Source organism: Falco biarmicus, chromosome 11 (genome assembly GCF_023638135.1).
Source record: "Falco biarmicus isolate bFalBia1 chromosome 11, bFalBia1.pri, whole genome shotgun sequence".
NCBI lineage: Eukaryota > Metazoa > Chordata > Aves > Falconiformes > Falconidae > Falco > Falco biarmicus.
In genome coordinates, this window is record NC_079298.1 from 28,663,824 (window position 1) to 28,691,591 (window position 27,768).

Sequence of the window (27,768 nt, forward strand, 5' to 3'; positions counted from 1 at the left end):
TCTGATGGAAACAACACTAGAGCTTCCAGCAGACTTGGATAAAAATTGACCAGCCCTGAACTGTATCACACCTAATAGCTTTTAAAAACCATAACACTGAAAATATAGAGTTTGAGCTACAGTGTATCTCCTTAGAAACACCAAATTCTTTGTGGAAAGTCTAACATCTCTGATATTTTCGCTTACTCCCAAACACAATCCTGACTGAAATCAGAGTGCAACAACAGTAATGATGTTACAGCAAATTCTGCATTGCTAGAAATGCACAGCAGGTGAGATTGAGGGACAGATGCCCCTATTTCAGTGCCAAGTGTCCCTAGAGGTGATAGAAAAGAAGGAAGGGATTTGAGGCAAAATATTCTGAAAAAAGAAGGCTTAGAAGTAGTTGCCTCTTACTTCAAAGAATTTCAGTCTAGAATTTTGATCAGAAAGTAGTAATTGGTGACACTTAACCCAAAATATGCAAGTGCTGACATGAATGTCTTTGTAGCTTGCTGAAATTACTGCATGCTTTGTTTTGAAAATCTACCTAAAAGAAATTCTGTAAACATTGAGTTGCCTGATGCACACATCTGTGATTCTTCTTTCAGTCTGGCTGTTTTGATGCTTCCAGAGATTAAACTAAACTATGTGATAGTGTCTATTGTTTTTGTTCCAATCATATAAAATTTTCTACTTAAAGATTTTCTTTCCCCATAATATGCTAATGAAGCTTTGACTTGACATGTATGGCTACTGATTTGACTGTTCTTTTCGCTTCTTTCAGCATTGCAGTGTATGGATGATTCCAAGCCATGTGTTAACGAGGGAAAGTGCATTCCATATCAGAATGGTACAGGATATTGCAAGTAAGTTGGTTTCATTTCTCATCAATTTAATTACCAATCTTCTGTCATTCAGGTTCCTAGCCAGAAAGGAAATGTGAGTTGTTAAGATTTTCTTATCGGGTGCATTCAGCATGACAGTTTTAGCACAGTTGGTGTTTCTTGATAATGCGTTTGTTATGTGCTAGCTTTTTGTAACGTAAGAAATATGGATTTCTTCTTAGAATTTTTGGGTTTGGATCTTGTCAGCTTGATTTCTTTGCATTAGGTTAGGAAAGATTGCCAAAGCGATCGTAGAGGTCAACCCAGTACCTTGCTTCCAGACTCACAAGTTAGGTTGGAACTTGCTCTCCATCTAATAGCTCACTTTGTAGAGCTTCAGCCCTAATTTGAATATTTTCATGAGGTTTTTCAAAACTAATGTGCTCTCTGAAGTGTGCCAGTTCCCTTCTGCATGCTGAAGAGCAACTAATATGTGGAAGTTGCAAAAACAAACTTAACAAAAACCACCCAAACAAACATCCACATTTGTCTTTATTGTGTAACTGATTTTGGTAAATGTTGACACCCATGTTCAATGGTGCCTTCACTTTGCTGCTGCATGGAAAGCTGATCAGCAGGAGCTTTGGCAGAGTGTCTGGAGAATGATATCACATCTATTTAAATGCAATTCACCTTTCAAACTGCAGTATTTAGAGTTTTTTTAGATTAAGTGATATTTTACAGAAAGAGAAATCCTCCTTGTTCAGCAGGCTTAATTTACTACATCTGCAGTAAACGGATTATTTTCTAAACCTTGATTACTTCATCAGTGTAAGTTGTCCCATTTTCTAGCATGCTAAATCCCTCTTTTCTTAATGCTTACGTTCTTCAAATATTAGTGAGTTTTGTCTTGTGATTTAGCTTGGCTAACACGCAGCTCCACTGTTCACCCTTTTCTGCACAGCCGTCTTCGCTTGCCACAACCTTTAGTTCTTTCTATCAATGTGGTACCTAAAACTGATACTTAAATTGCACCTGTGGCATACAAAGGGGAAATCATAATCTAATTTGAGGTTCTTCTCAGTTTCAAATCAATACCTGATGTGCAGAAGGGCCATGAAGACAAATAATGTAACTTGTTATTCCCTGTTGTTTTTTTCAAACTCCTTCCTAGTCTTTTACTTTCCATAGCTTTATATTGGTGTCCACACAAATGAGCTGCCCTTCTGAAAAGAAAGCTGGAACTTACCTGCTTTTCACCTATATTTTAGAACAAGCAATTTTGTGATGTTAGGAGGTAATAAGACTGATGTTGGTGCTGCTTGTACCTTCCTAAGGACATTTTCTCCAGCTTGCATGTTCCTCTTAACCACGTCTTAGACTTCTAATATTTTTCTTCTGTTACAAAATTGTTCAGTTACTTCATCTGATTGAACTTCCGTTCAGTATTTGTAGTGCAGTCCAGATCTTAACACATTTCCCTTATCAGAGTGGCAGCTTTGACCACTTTTTTTTTTTTAGTAGTGCAGAGAGTTATTTATAATTAATGTTGCCTTCTTCCTTTTTGTGCAGTCTTCTTGCAGGTCTTAAGCCAACCCCTCCTTCAGGTACCAGCTCAGTCCCTTAGCAGGTGCCAGAGTAATTGGAAAGGCTAACAGAAGCCTCCATACAGAGATTAGTACATGTCTGTTCCCTAGTTCTGGCTCAAGAACTCCTTTTTGCAGAAAGTAAGGAAAAAATAGCAAAAAAAACCCCTCAGTTGTGGAGACTCTACCTTTAGCAGGCTGATTCTTAGCATCCTGTTTTGGTTTTAAGTGTTGGTTGGGGTTTTTTTTTTTCTTTTTCTTTCCTGCACTATGAGGAACTCTGAACAGGGGGAACTTTATATCTGGTGTAGTAACCTAGATGCCTGTCTGAATTTTTGATGGCTGTAGGAGTAGAAATATTCTCTTCAGGAAACTGAGCTTATTACTAAAGCAGGTGGCTTGGCTTCTGGCTCTGCAGGATCACTCACTGATTAGCTGAATCTCCACCCCTTCCACTTTTTTCAAGTTATCTGCAGTACTTCCTCTGCTGGGCAATAAGTTATTATAACAGGCACTCTTCCTCTTTCTGCAGCTCCTCTCAGCCAAGTTGTTTGTTCTAGTGTGTGGCCAGTCTGTCTAGTTAATCTTGCTGTCGGTAAGAAACAAGTGAACCACTGAGGGAGAACCTGCATCAGAGGTGATCAGATGCGATGAGTAAGACATGAGTAACGTAAGCACTGATAAGCAAAACATCTAGTCTAGGTACTTGGCAAAGCAGAAAGTGACAGCTTGGTGCTGAAACAGCTTTCTGTGTCAGAAAATCTTGTAGAATGTACTGCATTAAAAGTGAAAGCTAGTTTTCTGCTAAGAAATCTTTATTATGGTGCATCTGGCTTCTGTTATGGGAACAGCGATTGTGACCCTTGTAAGGAAATCTGAGTTGAATCTTTATCAGATTGTTCTTGCGAGCGCCCTTTAAGTAGCTCCGTTCCCCTGGTGACGCTGCTGGCCCATGGCTGTCATTTTGTGGCACTGCTTGATAGAATTCCTGACCACCTTTGACCTTGATTTTATATTTAGAAAATTACACATTCCTGTGTTTGCATCTTTCAAGGTCAGAATTTTTGTTTGAGTGATCTTTCTATATCCATTTGGTGACTAGCGTGGTGAGGGGCACAGACCTTGTTCTGAGGAGTATGGCTGTATCTGCAGCAGTGGTACCAAGGGGCCTGTCCTTCCAAGCTTTTTGACAAAAGGCAGTTTCAGTTTGGGGTTTGGCTCTGTGTTGTTGCACCGTGGTGGTATTTTGTTGTTGTGGGGTCCCCCCATCAAAGCACCTCCAGGCAGCCTATTTGCACATTGAGGTGTTAAGCATGAAGGAGCCTTCTTGCATGCTGTCGTACCTGGCAGAGAAGCAGTTTAAGCGACTGTTCGTTGCTTAATGCTAATTGCGAACATCCCAGGAAAACCCTTTCTCATCTGCCTGCTGCTGGGTGGCTGGGAAAGCAGCAGTAGGAAGAGTCTGAGGGATAATACTGCTAAGTTACAGTATTTCTGCAGTTGCAGGCAGGATGAGAAGGTGTCGGTACAGGGAGCTGTTTCAAGGACAAGCAGAGCAGAGATTTTGGCAGCGCTGCCCACTGTTTTCTCAGCATGAGAGTCTGCTCGGCTGCAGGTGGATGCAGGACTGGGCAGTCCCTCTGCGCTGGGAATGGGGCAGGGCCCTGAGCAGGGACTATCGTAGCTGGGTTCCCCATGGTTGGCAGCTGTGGCCTCTCCCACCTTCCCTCCCCTGTGCCCCAGTGACGGGGAGCAGAAGCAAGACTGTGCCAGGGAGAGAAGCAGAAGTGAGAAGGAAGAAAGTTGGGCTTGGGGTGCGCCAGGGTTTAGGGAGGAAACTGAGCCTTGCTACTTCTCATGCTTCATAGGCTTTTAAGGTTGGAGTTTTGGCCTTGGGACTGCTGCATATTGTATGTCCAGAAGCGTTGTCAGCACCTCTGTATGAACCAAAGTACTGCTTTAACGCTAATGTCTTTTGTCCGGTCCTGGTGGTTAAAAAAAACCAACAACAACCAACCCAAAAGTGCAGGAGCAACTGTGGCCCTTTTGCTGTGCTTAGTCAGATGGGGAGACGGCTGAAGTAGGCTGATGCCTAAAGGACAGTCTCCTTCAGCACATCCTTTCATGTCTGAAGTTGTCAGGGTTTGTGTAGCTTTGTGTGCTTCTGCGCCTCTTCAGTGAGCAGTGTTTTTTCTCGCCGTGTGCAGAAGTTTGTTCATGCTTTTTCATTGTGTGGTGCAGTTTTTACTTTTCTGCAGAGTGGCAACAGGAGGACCTCAAAGCATGCTTAAACTCCAAGCAGCGATGGCACAGCAGTAAGGGGCTTCTGTCCCAAATCTGACCCCCAGTAACTCCAACACTCTTGCCAGCCTTTCCAGCTGGACTTCTGGGGAAGGCAAGATCCTGGACTACAGAGCTGCTTCTGAGACTGCAGCAGATTATCTTCTTAGGTTGTCTTGAGAAACTAATCACTCCTAGACCAGTGAATGGGGAATACCCATAGGAGACTTCGTAGCAGGATGAGGTCTGAGAGTTTTCCAGAAGAGGCTAAATGCAGAAGTAGGAAAGTTGTCCCTTTCTGAGAATGGGCTGCCCTTTGCTGTTTCCTTCTGTCTCCTTCCAGAAGTTAGAGACCCTTGAGACCAGAGTAGAGGAAAAAGGGGAGAGTACACACACTTTTAGCTTCAGATCTGGGAACAGAGTAGTGATTTGAGTCACTTGGTCAAATTTTTCTATTGTGATTTACCTGTGCAGATCAAAAGCTGTTCAGAGCTCTGATGGTCAGAAAAAGCTGAACTAAACCTTGCCCGTTCAGACTTCAGTTGCTGTTACTCCTTGGCGTACTGTGGAGCGGTACACTGCAGAAGCGCTTTCCGTGGACGAGAAACAATAGCTGTATACTGCTTTAAATGCAGAACAGAGAGGCCGTCCCATCCCATCGTTTGCTTTCAAAGTATGACGCATAAATGGGAGCCTTGAGACATGGGAAGGAGCATTTGTAAAGCTAACCAGAGAATCCTGTTCTCCCTCCTGAGAGGAGGTGTAGGTGTGGGAGTCAGAACCCGGGAGCCAGGGGGAAGTCTGGTTAAAATCTGCAGCAAAATAGCTGAGACCCTTCTCATGTTAGTCATCAGACTGCATCCCCCCTGTTGAAGCATCTTCCAATCAAAGAGAGGGGAGTGTTGGGTTGAGGGGGGCAGAAGCAAGACTACTATGAAATTCTTCCCTTCGTGTTTTAAATTAAAACCATCTGCTTCCTTCTGTGCATCTCCAGATGATATCACTGGGCCTGAATAGGAAACTCCCATGAAAATCAAACATCTGGAAGACTGGTTAAAACAGTCTATAAGGTGCATTTGAAGAAACTGTCCTGTGAATGTGCCCAAGCAAATATAGTACGGCAGATGAGGAGTTTTTTCCACCAGACTAGACATATTCCAGAAGTCTTTTGAAAGCAAGAAAGAGCTAAGTAACTTCAATCTAGTTTTGTGGCAGAAGAACCAAAAACGCAGCTTTTGTGAGTCTTCCACTTTCACTTCGTAGCATTGGGTTGTTGTTAGAGTGAATGCAGCTCTGCGGATTTGTGGATACTTCAAATTTGGATAAATACCTTCGTTTTGTTTTTACATCTCTTGTTTAGCTCCATGAGAGCCTGAGCTAAAGCAAATGCAGGCTGGAGCTGAAAAGGAGGAGGGAAAAAAAAAAATAATGGGCTGAGCTCTAAAGTATTTGTGCTGGAAAGTAGCCCAGAGAGAGTAAAGGAGAAGCTTTAATTAGAAGCAGCTGCATAGCTGATGCAGCCCACAGGACATTTTCCCATTTCAAACTCTCTAGTTTTCAGAAATCATGATTTGAATAAAGTTGTATGTGAAATTTGTTCTTAAAAGATTAAATTCCTGTTGAAGTAGGTTGAGAGACCTCTTGTGCTTCCAGAAAGCACCAGAACAAACTTTGTCTTCCTGTTTCTGTTTCTGAGTGTTAGATGGAAAACTGAGGAGAAACAGTGGCTTTTATTTGGAAAAGATTTGGTTTGCTGTTCTGAGCATGTCATTTGGAGCTGACACAAGCTGCTACAATTTTAAGCTGTTCTGTAGACAAGTGGCTTGCTTTTTTTTTTTTTTGCTTTTTTTTTTTTCCTCCTAAAGAGAACTTGAAAGAGTAGGTTGGGATGAGAGTGGAGCAGGGGTGGTGGGAAGCTGGAGTTTCTGTGGAGGATAATCATACCCTTTAAAGAAATCTGGACTTAGACCGTGCTTTTTCACTGTTTGCCTCTATTTTTAGAGAAACGTTGTGGTGCCCAACATGAATCGGGGCAAATATTTGCATTTTGTCTACACCAACATTTAGAACTAAATTGCTAGTATTTGTGCCTAGAAATGTTGATGACAGGAGACATGGTTGAAAAATCTAGACTGTAGGTTTTTTGTTCTTTAACATTAAAAAAGGATTGCACTGAATTGCTGGAGGGAAAAAATTGCATAACTGTGTGACCAAGCTTTTCTCTGGAGGAGAACAAAATGGTGGGTATAAGGGCTATGTATACCTCATCTACCATCTTCCCACAGGCAGGCCTGTTCCCTCTGGCATATTCTGTAAGGCTTTGTCCTTCCAAATATAAGGAGCTGAAGTTAAAAGAGCTTTTGCCGTTCCCTGCTGGAGTGCTCCCTTGTGTTTTTTCTGATTAGCCTCAGAAGATAGCAGAACAAGCCTGGTCTTGGAGCGCTCTTCAACTTTGCACCAGAAAACTTGTGTACAAAATGCTGGACCAGTTGTGGGTGATGGTTGTGTTGTCTTAGAGCACAGATCTTTGCTTTCCTTTTAAATCATAACCAGCAGTGCTCCTAATCGGTGCCTAGGCTCCCTGTCACCTAGGGGTAACAGTTAAATGCCCCTTCCAGTATCCCCGAGTGTTGGGTGAGTGGGAGAGAAGCCATATTTTAGTGGTTTCTTTTGCTTGTGGACAAAACATGAGATGTTCCTCGACTTTCTTGTTTGTTTTATAGGCTTTCAATGCAAAAACACCTTAGGACTTACCTTTTAAAGGTGTTTGGGTTTATTTTGTATTTGTTGGAGTGGTGGATGGTGTTGGAGGACCTCTTCTTTGCCGGATGAGGTGCCCTGGATGGGGTTCTGCGAAGTTCTGGTTTGTTGCTCGTTCTTTCCCAATCAAGAGAATTACAAGTGCATGGCCCGTGCCTGCTGCTGTTAGTCTGAGGAGCGTGGTGTACTGCTGACACAGCTGAGCTGCCCAAAACCCCCATCAACGGTGGTGGTGAAACTAGAAGAAACCCCTATAATGAAATATTGCAAGCTTTTGGGACTGAAGTTCAATTTGACTGTACACATTCATCAGCCGCATATAGATGTCCAGAAACATGATTTAAGCGTAGTTATCCAGACGGTCTCGGAGCAGAGCTAGCCAGTGCACCGTGTGCAGGCTTGAATGCCGTGGGAGTCGAGCAGTGCTCTGGCTTCTGGCACAGCTGTCTTTGCTGGGTGCCAGATTTCTCTGTGATCGAGCTCCTGCAGAGCTGTGCTATAGCCCGCTGGCGTTTGGACTGATTTCTAACCTGTATCAAGGGGGGGGTGGGGAATTTGGGACGTTAAAGGAAGCCTATAGAACTACAGTGGCTTTGGCCCGGGATGCCCCACGTCTGCCTCTCGTGTGACATGGCAGCAGCTCACGCTGCCTGACAGCCTTTGGCTGTTACACCAAGGATGGCACAAGAGGCAGAGGATATTCTGCGAATGGTATTGTCTAAGGATTTGCTTTCTGTAACTTTATTAATCCTGCCTTGCCCTGCAAAAACTTCTTTCATGTCTGTTCCTGGGTACGAAGTTGAAAGTATTAAGGTATGGTGAAAGGAGCCTAATTTGGGTGTGGGGAATGGTAAATTACGATTATGCACATCTATTATATGACTTCTCTGCTTTAGACATATGGCTAAAGCTAGTTAATAAATTTTAACATGAGAAAAAACAGTTGTGGTCATCTAGTAATGACCCCTTGCGTAACTCGGATAATAACCTCTCTGAATAGCTCTGTTTGAACTAGCGTGCATACTCTTCCTGAAACAGCCAATCCTGGTGTTCTTTTAAACAAGCAGGAGTGATGGAGAAATTCCACTACAGCCTTAAATGTGTTGTTCCAGTTGTTTCTCTCCGCTGCTGAAAGACTGTATATAAGTTCATGTCTGAAGATAAAAGATGTTACGTTATTTCTAATTAAATTTATCTAGCTTGAACTTTTAACTGCTCAGTTCTGTTATCTCTGTACCTTCTAGATGGGAAATTATTGTTAAATCTGAGTTTCTTTGTGGGTATTTGGAGATTTTGATTAACTACCTTCTTCTCTTTTTCCCTTCGATAAACAGACTGAGCCACCTGAGCTTTTCATTGTGTCAAGAGTGTTCTATTAATCATTATGGTTGGCTTCTTTGAACTCATTTCAGCTTTTCCTTCTTAAAGAGCAGACACCAAAACTGACACAGTGGTCTGCTAGTGGTGGTGCCATGCAAGTACCAGGTGTAGCGTAAACTCATTTACTACTACTTGATATTTGCTGTTTGTACAGCTAAAGCATTCCTGGCCAAACTGCCGCACTAACAATTCACGTTCAGCTGACCGCTAGGAACCCCTGGAGCAAGTCTGGCTTTCCCAGCTCAGCCTCCTGTTGTGGGGAGGGTGCTGTGTATGTTTTGTTGCTAGATGTAGGACTTTGCAGTGCTAAGTGCACTTTGTGTGCTGATTGCCTTGTTAAGCATTTCGGCTTACTACCCTCTATTGAGAACTTTTCTCTCTTGCCTATGTGTTTGACCAGCATTGATGTTCTCAGGTTTATTCTTAGGATCATTTTAGGCTGGAAAAGACCTTTAAGATTGCCAGGTGTTGAGTAGCATAGGAACAGAGGCAGATCCCTGTAGTATTCTGTTTAAAACAGCTTCATGCCCATTCTTTTATTTTTAAACTGGATTTTTTTAATCTACTGTACACTTCTATGTGCATAAGTAAAAGGCAGTCTCTTTACTGTTACATTCTTTACGGAAGCTGACTAGAGACCGTGTGTTTCTTGCAGCTGGAATCTCCTCCCTTTTGGATTTGTGTAATTCATTGATTTAATAATTGTACCTATCCTGTTCTGGAACAAAGTGTATCTAATGTTCGCCTCTGAATTTTTTACAGTGAAATACATGTTCTCCCAGGCTGTGTATGTCTTGGGTTACTTATCAGTTAAAGCATGCAGCTGTGTACTATAGAAAAAACTGCAAGTGGACAGTCCTGTTCTGTATGTTGGGTGTTATTTTTATCCAGCATGTACTCTTGCAACTTTCTGCTACCTGAAAGAAGCAAATGGAACTGTGGGTGACACAAAGAGGGGGCTTACAGGCTTGCTTGTCTGGGTCCTGTATCACTAGAAGTTAAGTGGAAAATTTGTAGTACAAAGGCCAGTTAAAAGATGGATTACAGCTGACAAGTGTAGTCAGACTGTATTGACATAAGTTTAGGTTAGAGAGAAATAACTGCAATTATTCTGCAATCACAGATCTTTGTATAAAATATTACCCTGGTTGTAGATAGTGTATGTGTACTCATTTTTCTGTGGGAGATGGAGGAACAATGACCTTGTCGTTAGGGTGCTAGCCAGGGGCGTGGGAGACCTGACTTCAGTGCTTGTGTTGCTAGTTGAGTGCAGGCTTTAGCATGTCACAGTCCCAGATGCACTTATCAACATGAGGATAACAGTATATTCCTGTCTCACGGGAGTGTTGCGGAGAAAGATCTGCTATGGATTTTCAGGCCCTCAGACGCTGCATGTGTCCAAAGTTTATAAATCTTTTGGGAGATGGATAGTACCTGGTGTTAATACCTATTTCTGAAAACTGCTTGGTTTTCTTCTACAAAAGGATGCTTATTAGAATGGGAGTAGGTGCAAGGAATTAATTGTTACTCAGCAGTTCTTTAACACTTAAGCTTTTACTGAAGTTTCAAAGGGAAGTGCAAGAGTAAGGTCCTGCATTTGATGTAATGCTCATTGTATGCAGTATTTATTTATTTTGTAATGAACGATTTCACAATTTGAACTTAAGTTTTCAGTGGTCTCATTTGGGACAGTCCCAGAGGAGGGCCTTGTTACATCCATGACGTTAGCATTTAGGTCTGTTAATGTTACCATGGATTTCAGCAAGTTCCAAGACTTTCAGTGGTCATGGGGTTTCATTCCTGGTATCTTCCCAGGACAGCAAGACTTCAGTGAATGTGCCACAATTAATTCCTTCTCTGTTGCAGGTGTCGAGAAGGCTTTCTTGGAGACTACTGTCAGTACAGAAACCCCTGTGAAAGCAATACCTGTAAGAACGGGGGAACTTGTGAAACTACGTCTCTGATAGGAAAGGCTACCTGCAGGTGTGCTCCAGGGTTCACGGGAGAGGATTGCCAGTACTCCGAATCGCACCTCTGCTACGTGTCCCAGCCCTGCCTGAACGGAGGGACTTGTCATCCCCACAGCCAGGAAACGTACGAGTGTGTCTGCCCTCCAGGTTACACAGGTAGGGTTCTGTGTTTGTACCTCCAGACTCCCTCTTTTGGGAATTACTTAATCCTGGAATGTTCCAGGACAGTCACAATGTGCTCTCAAATTTACTAGCTCCAGCACAGGAAATGAGAAGAAGTCTAAATGACTTCATGACCAAAAAAAGGAAAGGGGGGTAGGGAATCAGGCTCTCTACCCTTTACACATAAGCAGAAAGATATTTAGCTCTTGTGGGGGTGCCCACGTGGGAAAACTGAGTGCAGAAGCTGGTCTGGAGCGACTGGTAGACTTTGAATTCAGCGTCTGCCTTTTAGAAAAAAATGAAGTAAATTTGGCCACCAGAATCTTTCAATGGGAAAACTATAATTGGGTGCCTGAGGGGGAGCATGAAAACTCACTCCTTTAATTCTTGAAAGGGATGTAGAAGAAGAGCGACTGTCAGCGTGTAGTATGATTTCAGGTCATAGGCTATTTTTATAAGCTACAACATTCCATATCTTGCTACTACCCTGTAAATAAAATGACTTTGTAACCACAAATTGATTTTAGTTTTAAATATAGTATTGTAAAATGCAGATACAAATTTTCCTGTAATAATTTTAAGATTTAGTACACGAATAATTTTGAGGAAGTGTGAAGGAAATACTCTTTTTTTCCATAGAAATAACTTACTATTAACGGAGTGCTCTGTCTTAATCCTACAGGAAAGGATTGCCAGTGGATTGATGCCTGTACCTCTCAACCTTGTGCCAATGGAAGTACATGTACTGTATCTGGAAATAAGTTCTCCTGTGTCTGTCTCCCTGGCTACACTGGCCAGAGGTGTGAGATAGATGTGAATGAATGTGCCACACCAGGCCTTTGTCAGCATGGTGGGACCTGTGTCAATTTGCCTGGTTCATACCGATGTCAGTGCAAGCCGGGCTATACAGGGCATCGCTGTGAGAGCGTATATGTGCCGTGTTCCCCATCACCCTGTATGAATGGAGGAACTTGTCATCAAACAAGTGACTTCACCTTTGAGTGCAACTGTCTGCCAGGTAAATGATGTTGCTTTTTGAAGTGCTTCGTTTTCTAGCCTTGTCACTGCATTCCTGTCTGTTGTTCTAAAAACTTCTCTTGGAGTTTCTGTGTGATACTTGTGTAATGTAAGGTTAGAGGTAGAAATCTCAGCAAGGCAGGAAGCTCTGCTAGGACATTAGTTTCTGAGTGTCAGGATTTCATAATATGGAAGGAAGAAAAGGGAAGAAGGCTAGAAATGACAGATTTCTGCAGAACCCAATTAGAGGCAGAGAATCTAAGAACTGTGACGTAGATTCAAGGAGATTAGGGTGGTGTCTCCTAATGCTGATTTGGAATGTGAACTTCCATGAACATAAACCGCTACAAATATGTAGGTTTGTGCTGGTAAAGGCCACAGTTAACTTCAGTGCTTGGATGAAGATGAATGCGTGTCTTTCTCCTTGCCACTCTTCTCAGTCCCTAAAACATACTACATTCTATTCCCTTCCTTTTTATCCTCTGGTTCCTCCAAATTTTAAGAGAGTTCGTTTCCAACTCGCCACACCCTTTTTGTCTTGTAATACCTCCAGCTAAATTATGCTTGCTTATGTTCTGATGCTCTTAGCTGCCCTGAGTTCATCCACAGCAGGGGTGATGTGCGTATTGAGGGATCACAGGCCGTGTTGGTTTTGTGTGTCAAGCTGGGCTCCCATCGCCAGGGCACACATCTACAAATGACCATATGCCACCTGGTTGGGACCCTGGTTGTCTCATCCTGTCCCGCTCCTCCCCATCCACTTGTCAGACTGGCCACAGAGTAGTATAGTCATCTTGGCATATCAGGGTTTTTTGGAGGCTTGGTATTTTTTTACTGAGTAATTCAACTCCATGGGAAACTGATTGTTTGGAAATGCTTTTGACTAGACTTCCTACTTAAGTGTATTGCAGTTTGGCACATGAACACTTGGTGTGTGGTAATCTAGAAAAGTAAACTCTCTTCCCTTAAGTGTTTCTCTGTTGTTATTTGTGTGAAAGATGTAGCTGCCATATACTGTTTAGGATGAATGTACAGTGACTGCATTCTCATGGGGAACATCTGGAGTCACAGGTATGTACAGAAAGAGCATGTAGAACTGAACTTGTGAAAAGTGCTGTCTTTTTGAAGACCTTTGTCTTGAAGCATGGCTCAGATGACCTTAAATGTACATTGCCAACGTTATCTAGTGCCTGCAGAACAACTTTTTGGGTGTCTGAGCAAGCATGTGACTTTGAAGAATTTGGGAAAGCTGATTTTAAAATAGAAGGATGTATAACTTTTATTTTTGTGTGAAAGCAACAATTTCTAACATTGCTTGAAGAAACAGTGCTTTGAAAGGGTCTTTGGAAATGCTGTATCTTAACTAACAGTTGCTCTCAGGGAATTTATTGCTTTTCTACTTTGCATTTTTTGAAATGAAATTGTAAACTAAGTACCTATGAATTAACAGGTTTGATCAGGAACTCAAAATTTTCTTGGTCAGATCTGTCCAGTCCCTTCAAGCAGTTCAAGATCTCACACAGAAGCAGTGTGGTGGGGGGGAGAGGAAGATGAAATTTGAAGGACTTGATCCTGTAAAGCTGATAAGACAGTTTGCTTTTGTGATTCTCTTACAGGAGTACGAGACTGGGTAGTAGCACATTTTCCCTTAGACAAGCATGTGGGCTGGCTAAACTATGGTCAGGAAATGAAAATGAGGTTACTGTAGTAACAGTTATACACCTACACTGCTCACACAAGTTTTGGATTATTAGCTGCTTTTTTGGACTTGTTACACAACACATATAGTGGGGATGAGTTAACGCGGCTTTCAGAGCCTTCACTTCTCTATTTCCTGTATTTGTTTAAGTTGGCCGTGTTGTTTTGCTAGCTTGATTTTTAAAACTAGTCATTTGAAAAACAGTAAAAAGAAAAAAAAAAAAAAAAGGGAGAGGTTGGAGGGGTCAGAATGCTTACATCAAACTGTTTGATAAAGGCAAGGCGCCCAGCCTTTCCTTACCCCTTAGTGGAGCATGGAGAGTGAAACTTCCGAAGTGTTAGAAAAGGTTCTGTCTGAGAAGGAGAGGTCAATAGAAAGAGAAGAGAAACGGAGGCCTGTCATGCTCAGGGAAGATGTGAACAAGGCCTGCTCGTCTGGAAGAGAATGCCAAGATCATGGACTAGAAATTCCTCTTTAAGACTCCCTCTCTGAACTGGAGCAATGCCGATGATACTGTGACTATAAATGGAATTGCTCTAGCCCTTCCTTCTGGACTGCCTTAAGATGATACCGTCGCTCAGTGGTATGGCCATAGAGACAGGAGGCAGTTACATCTTGAACTGCTGGAATGGTTTTTTTATATGATTTTGCATCTTGTGACATGTGAAAGTGCTTTGAAGTAACTGACTGTACCCAAGCAGCAATTTAGACATAATTAGGTTACTCCTGGATTGGCCCTAAAATGGATTCTTGTTTCCTGTAGATGTTTTCTTCTTGGCTTTTGAGTGAATTTCTGGTTTTGTAAATACAGATACATGAGAATGAGAGCTTGAAAATGTGGAAGAAACCTACAACCTGGAGTTATGTGTCATGGCAGCTTTTTCTACAGTAGCACAAGTACAGTTTGTGTGCCATGTAGTCAAGCTGCTGTTTCAGATTCTCAGGTTCCCATTTCACTCATGGATTTACACAACGAAATCTTGCATTAGGTAATTGGTTAAGTCACATGTGTTTGAAGTTGCCAGCATTTGGTGACAAGTGTAGGTGAAGAGTTATATATACTGTCAATATTGTATCTGTATGAAAGGGACAGAAAATAAGAAGTTAAATCTAGTGTAATCATTTTTCCTGTGGGCTTTTGTTGGTTTAGGTGTAAACAAGATTGTAGACAAGTGAGCATGTTAGGTCAATCATAACAGAGTCATAGTAAAAATACTTCTGTGGAAGTGACTTAACCTGGAGCATTCACAACTGCTTTAAATATAAGAATGAGCTCGTAGTCATAAATATTTGACAAAAAAGGAGTTCATTTGGCAACTAACCTTTCATGGAATGTTAAACAAGTCAATAGAGGAAGTTCTTAGCTGGGAAAGTGATTATTCATTGTTATCCATCAAAATAATTACCCATTAACTAAGATAAGGACCCTAGGGAATTCCAAGGGCTTGTTCAGGAAACAATCTGTCAGGCTGGAGCAAGCTGTTTATGAGAGCTGGAACACTTCCTGGGAAGAGGAAGTAACTTCATGCCAGTTTGTAGCAGTGTCACTGCACCGTACGGTGAGCATCATGAATAGGGTCTCACAGGCACGCTGAACGTCCCGTGGTGGTGAAGACCCTGGGATTTAGAGATGAGCCGCATCCTGTGGGGTGCAAGATTCTGCATGGTGGCAGTCTTGGGGTGCCAGATGATGTCTGTGCCTCTCTGTTCCAGGTGAGCTGGCTCTCTTATTTGGAGTAGCCCATCTCACGTTTGCTTTGAGAAGCTGAGGTATCGGAGTTGTGTGCAGGCAGCTGCTGTTGGGCACCTGATATGCAGAACGCTAACCTGTTTTTAAAAAGATGCAGGTCAGTTTAGCGCTCTGTATGGAGATCTCTAATTTCTTGTTAGCAGGCCCTAAATCTCAGTAACTTGACATTTTTGTTCAGGTATAGATTCCTGTCCCTATAACTAATTGGTCCTGCAGAAAGTCTGAGGTGTAATTTATAGGTTGAAATAAGGCTAAGGATTAAGATTTGGAGGCAATTGGATACAGTGCTCTGGAATGGGGTGGAGATTTCAGATGACATAGGAGTAAAGCTATCTGCTTGTATCTGTGTACGAGAGGAGGAATAACATGCTGTTAGCAGTGGGAACACTTTTCCCCTTGAGGTTCTCATTCCTTAGCTTGACGTGCTTGGAGATAGATACGGAGCAAAAGTCAGAATATGTGTTGCAAACTGTTCTCTTGGAGGAAGAAAAGAAAGGACAACATGTGAGTCCCAGCACAGGAGGGAACAGGAAGCAGTGTCAGGTGTCCAAGTACATCAAAACAGTGAAAACTGTGTCTTTCTGGAAGAGTCAGGTTATAGAACTGCAAAATCAGATCCTGGGACCCAGCTTAAGAAAAGCTCAGGTCACTCAGAGTGACTTCATGCTCATCGTGCTCAAACTTAGGTGCATTGGCCCAGACAACCATGACTCTGAAGGGCTGATTTTAAGAAGGAAAGCTGAACTTCAGCAGGACAGTTTCACTTACAGATGAAGCAGATGGCAATGTTGCAGTGTAAGTTGGACTTGAAGAAGACACAGAAATCATGCTTTTTTTACAGCTTTTAGATGTTCTGAAACTAGGCCAAAGTTGTTTTTCAGAGTAAGACAAATTTAAAGGGAATTTGGGAGTTGGGAAGTTACCAAAAAGGGAATCTTATGTTTTCTTCAGCTGTGCACTCAAAATAGTGTTGCCTTCACCATTTCAACCATTCCTGATTCCCGTTCCCTTGGAGATGTATTTTGACTGAGCACACTTGGCTGCGTGTTGTTTCTCTTGAACCTTCTACTATATCACTTTTTTTTTGTAAGCTGTTTTTGTTTCTATTCTACTGTTGCTAGTGGTATCCTCCAACTTTTAGTATGGGATTAATGGTTTTATGCATTTGCATGACATGCTTGAGGACCAGCTCTTAGATGGTAGTATAGCTGGTTAAAATGTGAAAATGTACAATGGCTTGGTGTAAGGTTTTAGTATTGGGGTGATTTTCGTGCTTTATTATTACCCAAAATCATTGGGCTGCTTTAAATTTGTGTATGGTACAGTGAGATTGTTTTAGATAAATACCTGCTGTCAGGAATTTGTTTACAAGAAAGTCGGGTAGGTCTTCGTATTGTCTGAGCTGAATGGATAAGAACTTAAAACCTCTTGCATTTGTGGTTCTGGATATATTTCCACGCTGATCACGTTGCTGGCATGAGTGCAGTCTGTGGTCAGCGGGATGATTCTCCTCCAGCTACAAAGCAAGCTGATAGGACACCCGTGTGTTTTACAGCTGAGTCCTTGGTCATGCATGGTAGCTTTACGCAGATTTAAACATGGTGATCTGATACTAACTGTATTCCTTGGTAGTTGTTCCTCAGCAGCTTTTGCCAGGAAGGCACTGCTCTGATGAATAGGATTCAGACTAACAGTGTTATATTTCCTTTTCTTTTTAACCTTCCATGCTGCCATGAAATTTGCAGGATATTGGGTGAAGGTGGGAAGGACTTTGAAGGGAGAGGGTAATATTGCAGTTTTGGGGGTTTTTTGGTTGCTTTATTTTTGTTTTTTTAATGTTCAGTCTGTTCTTCCTTGCTGATGGGCACTAATGCACTTGATGCAGCTTGGCAGCAATAGTCGTTTTTGCTTCCAACTCTTACCTGTAGTATTGGAGCAGTTCAAGAGGTGGGAATGCGTACGAATCATCTCAAGTCTCTTGAGAGTAGTGGCAGTCTGGAGAAGCTGTGTCAGAGCTTTACAGTCTGTCTCATCTGCCACACAGCGTGATCAGTGTTGGACCAGATGTTGCTTAGAAGGGTCTGTGTGACTTAACACAGATGTTATGGAAGCGTCTGGAACAGGGCATCAAAAGTAGAGGGGTTAAAGCATAATTTTGGATGAGAGGACTGTGTCATGTTAATATTACATTCCAAAGCAGTGAAGAGGCAGAGCTGACGTTTCAAATTAATGTGTGTGTTCTGGAATCATTTACTTCATTCACATTAGCATGCATCCACTTGCGCTTTGATAAATAGCGCTCTCATCCAGCAGAAATGGCAGGTTTGTTTAATGAGGCATGAAGTAAATCAGCATGTGAAATCGAGGGGAAGATGGATTATTGACGACTCCCTTCCCTAATGTCCCCGCTCTTCCTTATTTGAAAGGAAAGGGAGATCTAGCAAGGGTGTTTTGCCAGTCTGGTCACGTTCATGAGGAGCTTTGATTTTCACTGCGGAAGGGTGTCTGTTTTTTTCTGCTTTTCAGTCAGGGCTTAGTGTGTGAGCATTGCTTGGATGGTGGCTGATTTGTTGATTGACTGACGTTTGAGGGCCAAGTCAGGAATTTGGAAGCTCATTTTCAAAGCACAGATGATCTTTCTCTGACATAGCCAAGGCATATGAGCTATGCTGAGGTACTCATGAAGTGAATGCCAGGCACTTTTGCCATGGGAAAAACTTGTCCTGACTGATGCTCCAACTGCTACTTGGTGGGCAGTGACGAGCTTACCTCATGGTATATACTAAATATCTTGGTCTTAACTTTGTTTGCTTTGAATGACAGTGCTTGTTAGTCACTTAAAAAATACCCTTGTCTCTGTGGTTGTGGAAACCTATTTGTCCATAGACCCATGGCAGGAGTGTTTTAACTGTGTAATCTGACCTGCGTGCTATCAGCAAAGGTATTCAACAAAGTCTCTGGTCAGCATGCTACATTGAAGTTCATCAGGATTAGGTTAACAGGACAAATTTTTAAGAAAAAAAGGAGAAGGGAAGCTGTGTGAAGGGTGAGTTCTCTTCAAAAGAGGCTGGAAGTCCGTTTCAGTCTGCTGTGTTTCTGCTTTGTCCAGGTTTCGAGGGAAGCGTCTGTGGGCACAACGTTGACGACTGCCCAAATCACAACTGTCAAAACGGGGGAATATGTGTGGATGGTGTGAACACATACAATTGCCGCTGCCCACCACAATGGACAGGTACGTAGTACGGAAAACAAATGCAAGGCTTCTGCCTCTGCCCCAACGTATGACCGGAATTGTGTGTAGCTGAATGCAGCTAACATCTGTGCCTCGTTCTGCAGTCTGGGGGGCAGATGTCGGTGGAACACTTGAAAGAAGATTGTTTGCATCAAAACCACCGCAATGGAGGGCGGTTTTCCATTGCACCAGATTGTTACAGGCTTATGTGCACCTGGGTTTGGCAGACAGGTCCCATGATTCTTGAGCTGCAGTGCAGTGTGACTATCAGAGCTGCATTTCTGCTTGTATGGATTACTTTGTAAAAGGAGATGTGTTTTTTCAAAAGTACAAAACGTTGCTTTGCTACTACAGGTGTGTGCATATAGTGGTGCTTTCCTGGTACATTTGGGACCATTTTTAACCTGGGATAATGATCCTCATGTAGATAATAGTAATGCTGATGACGAACAAATCTGAAAGGAAACATAGGTGGGAGAAAGGGAGGGAAGAGGAGAAGTGTATGTATGGGAAGCTTACGTTTTTGCTACTATTATTTTCCTGCTGTGACTGATTTTTATCTGGAGTTCTCTGACCAGTAAAGCTACTTTTGCTTCATAAATGCGTCTGCTTTACTCTGAGTCTGTAGGAGGGAAAGGTGTGAATTTCAAGAAAGTGTTATACATGATGTAAGGAAGCAGCTCACAGGAAATTCAGTGTCATATTTAGTCACAAAATGTCTCTGTACCTCAAAAATAAACAAATACCTCCGGTTTTGGGGTAGGTTTTTTTGAGTCATACTAGACATTCTTAGCTGGCACACTTTTTCAGTTGAGCATAGTTTTGCCCTTCTTTCAAAATCATAGGTAAAAAACCAGCCCTAAAACTGGAAAACTTGAGGTATGGACTCAACTTGCATTTTTCCTTTCATAAAGTAAATTGGGATACTTGTTTTGGAACTATGCTTGAACTAACTCCTCAGGTTCTGAAGAACCTGTCACACATTTTTCTCTGTATCTAGAAAATACTGTGTTTGAAACCAGAACATCTATAGTGATTGGTAGCTCAGACAAGTGCACTGTGAGGAGCTTGACTACTTAGAGACCAGAGGTTTCATGTTCTAGGTTTTTTCCTCAGAGAGCATCGTTCTCATGATAAACTGGTTGTCATTAACTGTAAATGAGGCTGCCAGTTTATCCTCATTAACTTTAAAAAATTCTGTATTCTTAAATGAAGTTAAAACCACATAAAAGTGAAATGCACCACTGCTTGCAGAGGTTTTTGAAACTAGGTGTAAATAGGAGAAAATGAGTCCTTCCCTTAATGAGCAAGTACCCTTGCTTCTATACTGCTTCTCTGTCTAGATGTCCTTAAAGCCTGCAGAAAGTGAAACCTGCAAAGGAAAATACAAAAGGGAGCTTCCATATGGAGCCAACAACCCTTCAGTGACCCTTAAAATCTTGCTCCATGCCACAGAAATTATAAACGTTGTTATGGCTTCTAGCATTTGTCAGTCGTAAATTAATCTTGGGCCTATTCTTGAAGCACAGAGGGTATGATGGATCATGAATGTGTACAGTGACGGTATATAATCTACAAGGGATAATTCTGCTTTGTAGGGGCATCGTAACCTTAGCTTGGCTTTCAGGATTTGGGTGGATAGCTGCTGTCAACTAGGGATTGACTTTTGCAACTCAAGAACACCTGGAAGACACCTAGGTGGTAACAGGCTGTGATTCTGTTTGGTTTTGTGGTAGATTTTCTTTCTGATTAACTACTGAAGTTCTTTGCAATGCAGCTGTGGTGGTTCCCTCTCTAAACCTCTTACTGGCTCTGACTGGCTAGCATTTGGAAAAATTGTTAGACCCATTTTGTGGCTCAGTCTTGTGGCAGCTTTCTTCTGTGTGGACAGTTTGTCCAGGAAAACCTTGTGTGCATGAAGGATGCTTCCCTTCAGTGAAACCCTGGAAAGAGAGAGGAACTCCCCAAGCCTTATGTTCCCATGGCTTTCTAAAACAATTTAATGGAGTGGGCTTTCTGAGAATTTCCTTTGTTTATGGTGAAGTTAGGGTTATCAGCCCATCAGTGGTTTTAGCTGATGGCTTTTCAAGGCCGTTGACTTTCTGGTTTTCAAGAACAGGGTCAGTTTGGAACTAGCACTGGTCTCACCATTTAGGAAACAGCAGCTTGGCTGTTTGGGCAGTGAGTATTAGAGCCTTTGGGGAACTGAACTGTGTCTGAACAGTGTCAGTTCTGGTGTGCAAACTAAAACATGTGTAACTTTGGAAGTAGCTATGCATGTTTGTATTGGCATATGTTTGACACGCGTAGGGCAGTAGCTCTGTGCATCCACAAGATGCCTTAGCGATAGCCATTCCTCTGCGGCGCAACTGCTGATCGCTGGAGGCTTATGATGGCAATGGAGGGCTGTGTCTGGTGTCTTCTCTGTGTTGCTTTGCTTGAAAGCCTGTGCAGTGACATGCTCTTGGCCAGCTGGCCTTTAAGAATTCATTTATTGCATTTGTAATACTCCTTTTGCCCGATAAATGTGTGTAGGTGATGTCCTGTGATGCCCCAAAATCCTGTCCAGCTCCACAGTGAATGCAGCCATGTGGACAAACTTCTTGTGAGTTACCTGAATGCCTCTTGTTCTAATGTGGTGCTGCAGATCATCCCAGCAGCGACTCTTTTCTGCATCTTCAATTAGAGACCAAGAAGGTGCAGGATGACTGTGCGTGTCCAGCTTGGAGACATGAGGGGTGATACCGAGGCGGGGCACAAAATAGGGAAGGTAGATGGAGCACTGCTAAAATAGTTTGAAGAGAGAGAGGACTTTTATCAAGACTAAACGGCAGCTGATGCAGACAGGAGTAAAATGCAATAAAATTTGAGTTACTCAGCAATAAGGAAATGTTGTTGTACAAGTGCAGGTCCATCCTTTGCACAAACATGGTTTATAACATTGTAAATCATCTCTAAGGTAAGTGGAGAGAGCTGAGCAACCAAATCTTTTAGTCTGTCCTGAAAAAGTCTTATAGCCCAACAGTGTCAAACTGTGAGAGTGAACACTTGAGGAAATGAAAAGCTTCCAGTGAGACCTTGCAGCTAGAGGACATTGTGTGCTGCCTCAAAAAAACCAAGCACAAATACGCATGTTTGTAAGTAAACGTCAGCCAAAAGTGAAAGAACGTTAAATTTTCTAAAAATACTTAACAGTGTAGATGCGCTGTCTTCATAACAGTTCTGCATTCTTTTCCTTCAAATACTTACTTGTCAACTCTTGGAGAAGTTTAAATTGGTCTGTTTGCAGTTTTTTAGTCTTTATTTAACCTTTGTGCTGTGGATGATGATCTAGCCTGTTTGTTAATATAGTTTGTGCTTCATGGCAGAGAGAAACCAGTCCAATTCCTTGCTAGAAAAATCAAGAAGCTGTACTGCATCCAGTGAGGAATAGTTTTGTGTAAAGTAATATTGAAGCATCCTTTACTGAAACAGAATCTGTCCCAATTCCTTTTGGTAACCATCTGCTGCTTTTAATTCCCTGACAGGTGGTAGGCTGGACTACATAACTATGCATTTTTTTAAAAAATATTTTTTCTGCTTGCTGCTAAAATACAGCTTTTGAGACATTGTTTTTGTCTAATTTCCTGTTCCTCAAACAGAGCTCACTGCTCCTCCTTCGTTGAAGTGTGTGCCTTCTCTTTCTCGTTTTGCTGTTTTGTCCGGAAAGATAAAATCTTGCCTTTCAGAGACAATGACAAGAAATTCCTGCTGTCAGTAATGTTTTTGTCACCTTCAAAGTTCTCGTATTTCATATGCTTACAGTGATTGTCAACCTCATAAGGCTGTAACTGGCAAGAGAATCTTGGATAGGTATTGGTGAAACTGCCTCAGATCTTTCCTGTTGCTGAATGTGAACTGATTTTTGTTGTTTGTTTGTTTAAGGATGACTTTATCTTGTCCCAGGCTAAATCCTTTCTCAGAACCAGCGTTTGCTGGTTCCTTTCAAGGCACAATGTTGCAGATGTGTAACGAAGCTTATCTTTTCTTGGAAATAAATCGAGATGCTTTTGTGAAAGACTGAAGTCTGTTTCTCTGTGTGTCAGGCCAGAGAATTTGGTGTGTTTTATGCATGATTTGGGCCAAAATTAGCCAGCAATCCTGGCTAATGCCTGTGCCATATGAAGATGCTTTATGCTGTTCCGCAGCAGTTAGACCAGCCTGATGTGCTCACTCTGCAGTCTGAGGACGAAGGTGTCTTTGCCTTCTCTTCCTGCTCCCAGCCACTCTTCCCCTTCCCCTGAGCTGGCTCTGGTTTTTGTTGGAGTGTGCCACTTTAGTTTACTAATCTAGTAAAAAATCCTGTTCAACTGCCTTCCTCCCTGGGATCAGGAATTAAAATTCACAGAGCAGTCTCATGGGTGAGTGGGTGCAGAGGAAGCGATGGCGGTGCAGGACACTGATGTGAAAGGTTAGGGTGTCCTTCTGCAGGACACAGTGAAACCATCTGAAAGTGTAAAGGCTACTCAGTTGTTCCAGACTACAATTCATATAAAGAAGCAAAGCTTTGTTTAAAATGCACCTGTTTATGTCGTTGATCTAACCTATGCAGCTTTGAGTCAAGAAAGATGAGTTGAGAAATTGGGTACTAAAGTGATTAACAGTATAAAATGCTGTAAATGCTTTTGTTTTTCTTGGCTGAGGATGACTCGTACTTGACTGTGGAAAGTTTGCAGTGTTTCAGAGGATCATCATCAGTCTCTGTTTGGCCCAAATCACCTTTCAGGAACAGCAGAGATTAGGATTCGTATCCTCTGTTAAGTCCTTTGAACGGTTTGCTCCTGAAGCGCTGCATCAAGAGTTGTGCGATGAGTGTCTGGGTTTGGGAGGGACACAGTGTCCACACTCAAGTGGGTTTTGGAAGAGCTACGTTATAGTGCTTCAGTTGCAGGCTTGGCCTGCTTGCCTCTTTTCATTATTTCTACCCCTGTGGCTGGGAAGGCGAGACTCCCATGGCAGTTGTATTTAGGCTTTGTTTTCCCTTGAAAAGGGGGCTCCAGTGAACTGTATATTTTAAAATCTAGGCGACCTTTGTCTCAAGGGAAGCACAGTGTGCTAACAGCTGACTCCACCAAATAACTCCAGCATTGGGATCTAGCTTAAGAAGCAAATGTTTGTCTTGAGCAGAAAAGCTCTTCAGGCAGCAGAGCTGTGCTTTTTAATTAAAATAGCTGTTAGCTTGGTCATATGCTCTTAAACACTAGCACAAGGGTTACTTTTTCTGCAGAGCTTTAGGCAGGAATTTTCAAAGGGGGGAGTTAAGGGTTCGATTCCTATTTAATTAGAGTAATATTTGCTCCCTACCTTAGTTTTCTTTAAAAATCCGAGCCTTAAACTCTGGGCAGACGTGACTTTTCTTTGCTAAGAAGGGAGGATAAACATCAAAAGGCTAATGTTTAACATTTTTATGTAAGATCGTATGCTCTGGTATTTTGTTTTTTAAAACTTCCTTTGCCAAATACCACTTTTCCTCAGCTTCTGTATCACAAAGTATACAGTAACAAGTCATGTTAAGTCAGTGTTCAAAAAAAGTACTGCCTTGCTGGAATAGATGCTTGAAATATAGAGGAGACAACTCTGACATTAGATTATATGGTTCATAAATGCTGAGCGTGCCAGTCTCCTAAATTATGGAAAATGCATACTTGCTATTTTCTATAGAGTATTGGTTATTGCCAGAGAATGCTGTCGGGGTTGCACTTTTTTCTGATTCTGGTTGGCATGTGCATATATGACGTGCAGGGAACAGTCTTTACCTTTATATTAGCACAGGGAGGCTAGGTCAGAGACTCCTGTGAGAAGAGCAGTCATCTTTCCCGGTGGTGTGGTAATGGTAGACTTTCTGTTGCCTTTCCAGACTATTAAAAAGCATAGTAGCTTCTTTGGTACTGGCGGAGAACTGTCTACGCCAGAGTTGGCAAGTTGGCTGGTGATTTGCTGTCACTACAGTAGTATCTCCAAGAGACAGCTCTCTGAAGGAGGCCAAGAGGGATTATGATTCTCTTTCTTCCTTCGTGTTTGAACTGGCAGCTACAAAGGGAGCAGGGAGCACGTGGCAGCCTCCAGAGCTGGCAGCTCCAGATTTGAGTGTACAAATGATTTGAAACATTGGACATAAACTTTATCCTGGATGTTGTTTGTTTCTCTTGTGCTTGATTCCAGTGTTGTGCAGACGGATTTCAGAGGCATTAGAAGTTGCACCGTTAGTCAGTACCTTATCCAGTATGGATTCTGGAACACCTACCACAGCTTCCCATTTGTTTTGTGCTGCTTTCCATGTCCTTACAGCAAGCCTTGGTTAGGAGGTAGCTGTAATAAAACACCTGAGGTGTTAACAGCTGAACTGCTCTGATGACAGAATGACAACATCCAATTTAGACCATGCTGCTGCCTCTTCCCTTGTGTCTTTGGTGGCTTTCCAGGTTGGGAAATACTCTTTGCAATCAGACGTGCCAAATAATCTCTTGTGGAGCTGTCTTTAAGTTTTCAGTACATCTTGCATGCGTTTGGCACTAGAACAAAATAGACTAGACCGCTGTGGTGCGGCTGGGTTAGTGGATGTGCTCTGTAAGACCAGGCTAACAGGTAACAGTTGTTTTAACTCCATCTGACTTGTTTCTGGCAGTTTCTGTCCCTTCCCTTGTACTTAGAATGAGGTGATTTGTCTTAGGATAATTACTAAAGATGCGTTGCTGAGATAGCTTGAGAAAATGAAGCTTTTATTGTAAGGGTTGGCTCCAACTGTTACATTTTTGCCTTGCACATCTTTTAACTTGTTAGGTATTTCCCTGATTCACTGGATTTTCCAGAGGTAAAGAGAAATGAAAAATGGAGAGTAGTTTGGTGATGTGTATTTCCTTTTGGTTGCTTCTTTATCCTGCTGTTGTCCCCAGTCGTTCCGCCTACCAGTGCCATATTAAACCAGTCTGTTGTTGGTGCATCACTAATAATTTTTAGGAACTTTGTTCTGTTAGTTTGTATTACTGCCTCTGAAGCCCTATCAGGACCAGGACTGCCCTCTCTACCCAGTAGTCTGTGGGGAGTGATTTAGGGCAGTATTTAATGGATCAGGGTGTGCATAAGTCTCTTAAAGCCCAGAGTTTTGTATTTGGGGGTTGTAAAATCCCTTGTAAAAGCCCGTTAGTTCCACTACATGCTTCCCAGTGTGGTTATGAAATTAAACTCTTTTCTCTACCATATTAGCCTAAAATAAACACAGATGTTTACTCTGCTTGCTACAATTGTAGATTCATTTTCAATTGTTCAAATTCCATATTAAGCTCTTAAAATTTATGGTATCTTGGATGGCATTTGACATTGCCCAAGATACAGTAGATCTGTTAAACCCCAGAACTCAACACCTGAGGTTTGGAAATGGCTGCTGCTGCTTTGCTGCTCTGTAGTTCTGTATTTCGAATAGGAGAAAGATGGTGTGAGATCCCGGGGAAGAAGCAATTTTTTTGAGCTGTGATGCCTCTCACTTCTTTAGAAGACTCCTGCAAGGGAAAAAATACTTGGCTTCAGTCCTTGCTTCAGGGGAAACCACTGTAATACTTAAGTAGGGAAGACCTTTACTGAAAGCACATACAACTGGGGGCACTTTCTGCAGATGTAAACAGTGTAGCGCATTGAATTCTTTGTGCGCCTGAAGCCATCCCTGGAGCTGAAAGCAGCAGTTGTATTCATCTGATTGCCTGCAGGGAGCTGTGGAGATGGCTTTGTCAGAGCGTCTGGAATTTGGATGTGATCTGGACATCACACTGAGATCCCATTCTCTCAGTATTTCTTGTTTATTGCTTTGGATGTTCTTGTCTGTATAAAGGTGTTGCCTCTTTCAGAGAAATTTGAAGTTCTTTGCTCTGAGATACCTTGTGTCGGTATAAATGATCAACTATTTTCTTTTGTATACCTCACCACGTGCTGCATCTTCCCTGCAATAACTGTTGTATTACACTTTTTATCATCTGCCTTTCTCCCTTTGTGGCTGGCAATTGCTTTCTAAGTCTGTTATGAAATTCTTCTCTCTGTTGGCCTGTCAGACACTGAACTCTATCCCTGTTCAGTGTTTTTATTCAGAGGTGGTGGCTTCAGTACTGCAAAATGTATTCCAGACTGAGGCTATGCCACTGGTATTACACAACAGCAACTGTTTGCATTAGCTATTCTTCCTTGTAGTCAAATGTCTTGTCAGTGATGTTTATTTTGTTGATTAAAGCTGTGATTGAGCAGAGGTCCCCGCTGAACTCTTCCAGGGAAGCTGAAGTGTTTCCTCAAGGAGTGCCTAACCTAAACTTTTTGCAACAAGTCAGTTCGCCTTTGTGTTTTACTTGGCGTTTGAGCATCAAGCCTTGTCTGCTGTTGTGCTGCCCAGCAACCTTGCTTGGTTAAATCTGAAATTCCCTGGCTTCCTCTTAGATAATGTAAATGTTATTTTGTTAAAGATATCGCTGCCTACTGTTCCTCTCCTTCCAGGCTGTTAATTAAATGCTCCAGTGCCTGTATGTATTCGTTAATTGTAACTTAGTTTTTTCAAGGAGTATGGATAATTCTGTGCATTAAAGATCAGTTGAATTTTTTAAGAAATACGTAATTGAGAAACAGGGGAGTGAATGTATTTTTCATAAGCACCATTTTACTAGAAGGCCTGATGGCTCCATGCAATTTTTCCTTTATTTTTCATTTGCTGAGGAGACTCACACAGCAGCTTAAGGAATTTGAGCTTTGACCTGACTGACCAACATGCATTGGGTTATGCTGTCAATGCAGATGTTTTCCTTGTGTCACAAGAAAGAGCTGGACAGAGAAATGTCCTTCCCCAGCCAGCTGTGGCCTGCCAGCCGGCATCCTGAATATACACGTGGGTAGTTAGAGAGGGGAAGAAACTTCGTGGTCCCCTGTGGCGTGGCATTGCTAACCTTCCACCAGTTAGGTTCGGTCATTTATACCGACAGTGTTTCTTATCTCCTAGTCCATTCTTGAGTCTTGATAAGATGCTGTTCACCTTCTCACTTAGTAGTCCTTTGAAACTCGGAGAAAAAAAGTAAACAACTCTAATGAGCCATGCTTTCTTTAGCTGTACTGGTTGTA

The 27,768-nt window shown here is 42.2% G+C and overlaps 1 protein-coding gene across 1 annotated transcript in view; it reads left to right on the top strand.

Annotated features, from left to right (window-relative positions):
* Positions 1-27,768, top strand: part of NOTCH2 (notch receptor 2) — an 87,722-nt gene that overhangs the window by 9,383 nt on the left and 50,571 nt on the right. Inside the window, exons 2-5 of the mRNA XM_056355718.1 lie at positions 767-848; positions 10,679-10,938; positions 11,627-11,962; positions 18,520-18,642. Coding sequence (XP_056211693.1) covers positions 767-848; positions 10,679-10,938; positions 11,627-11,962; positions 18,520-18,642 — 801 coding nt within the window. The remainder of the gene's footprint in view (positions 1-766; positions 849-10,678; positions 10,939-11,626; positions 11,963-18,519; positions 18,643-27,768) is intronic.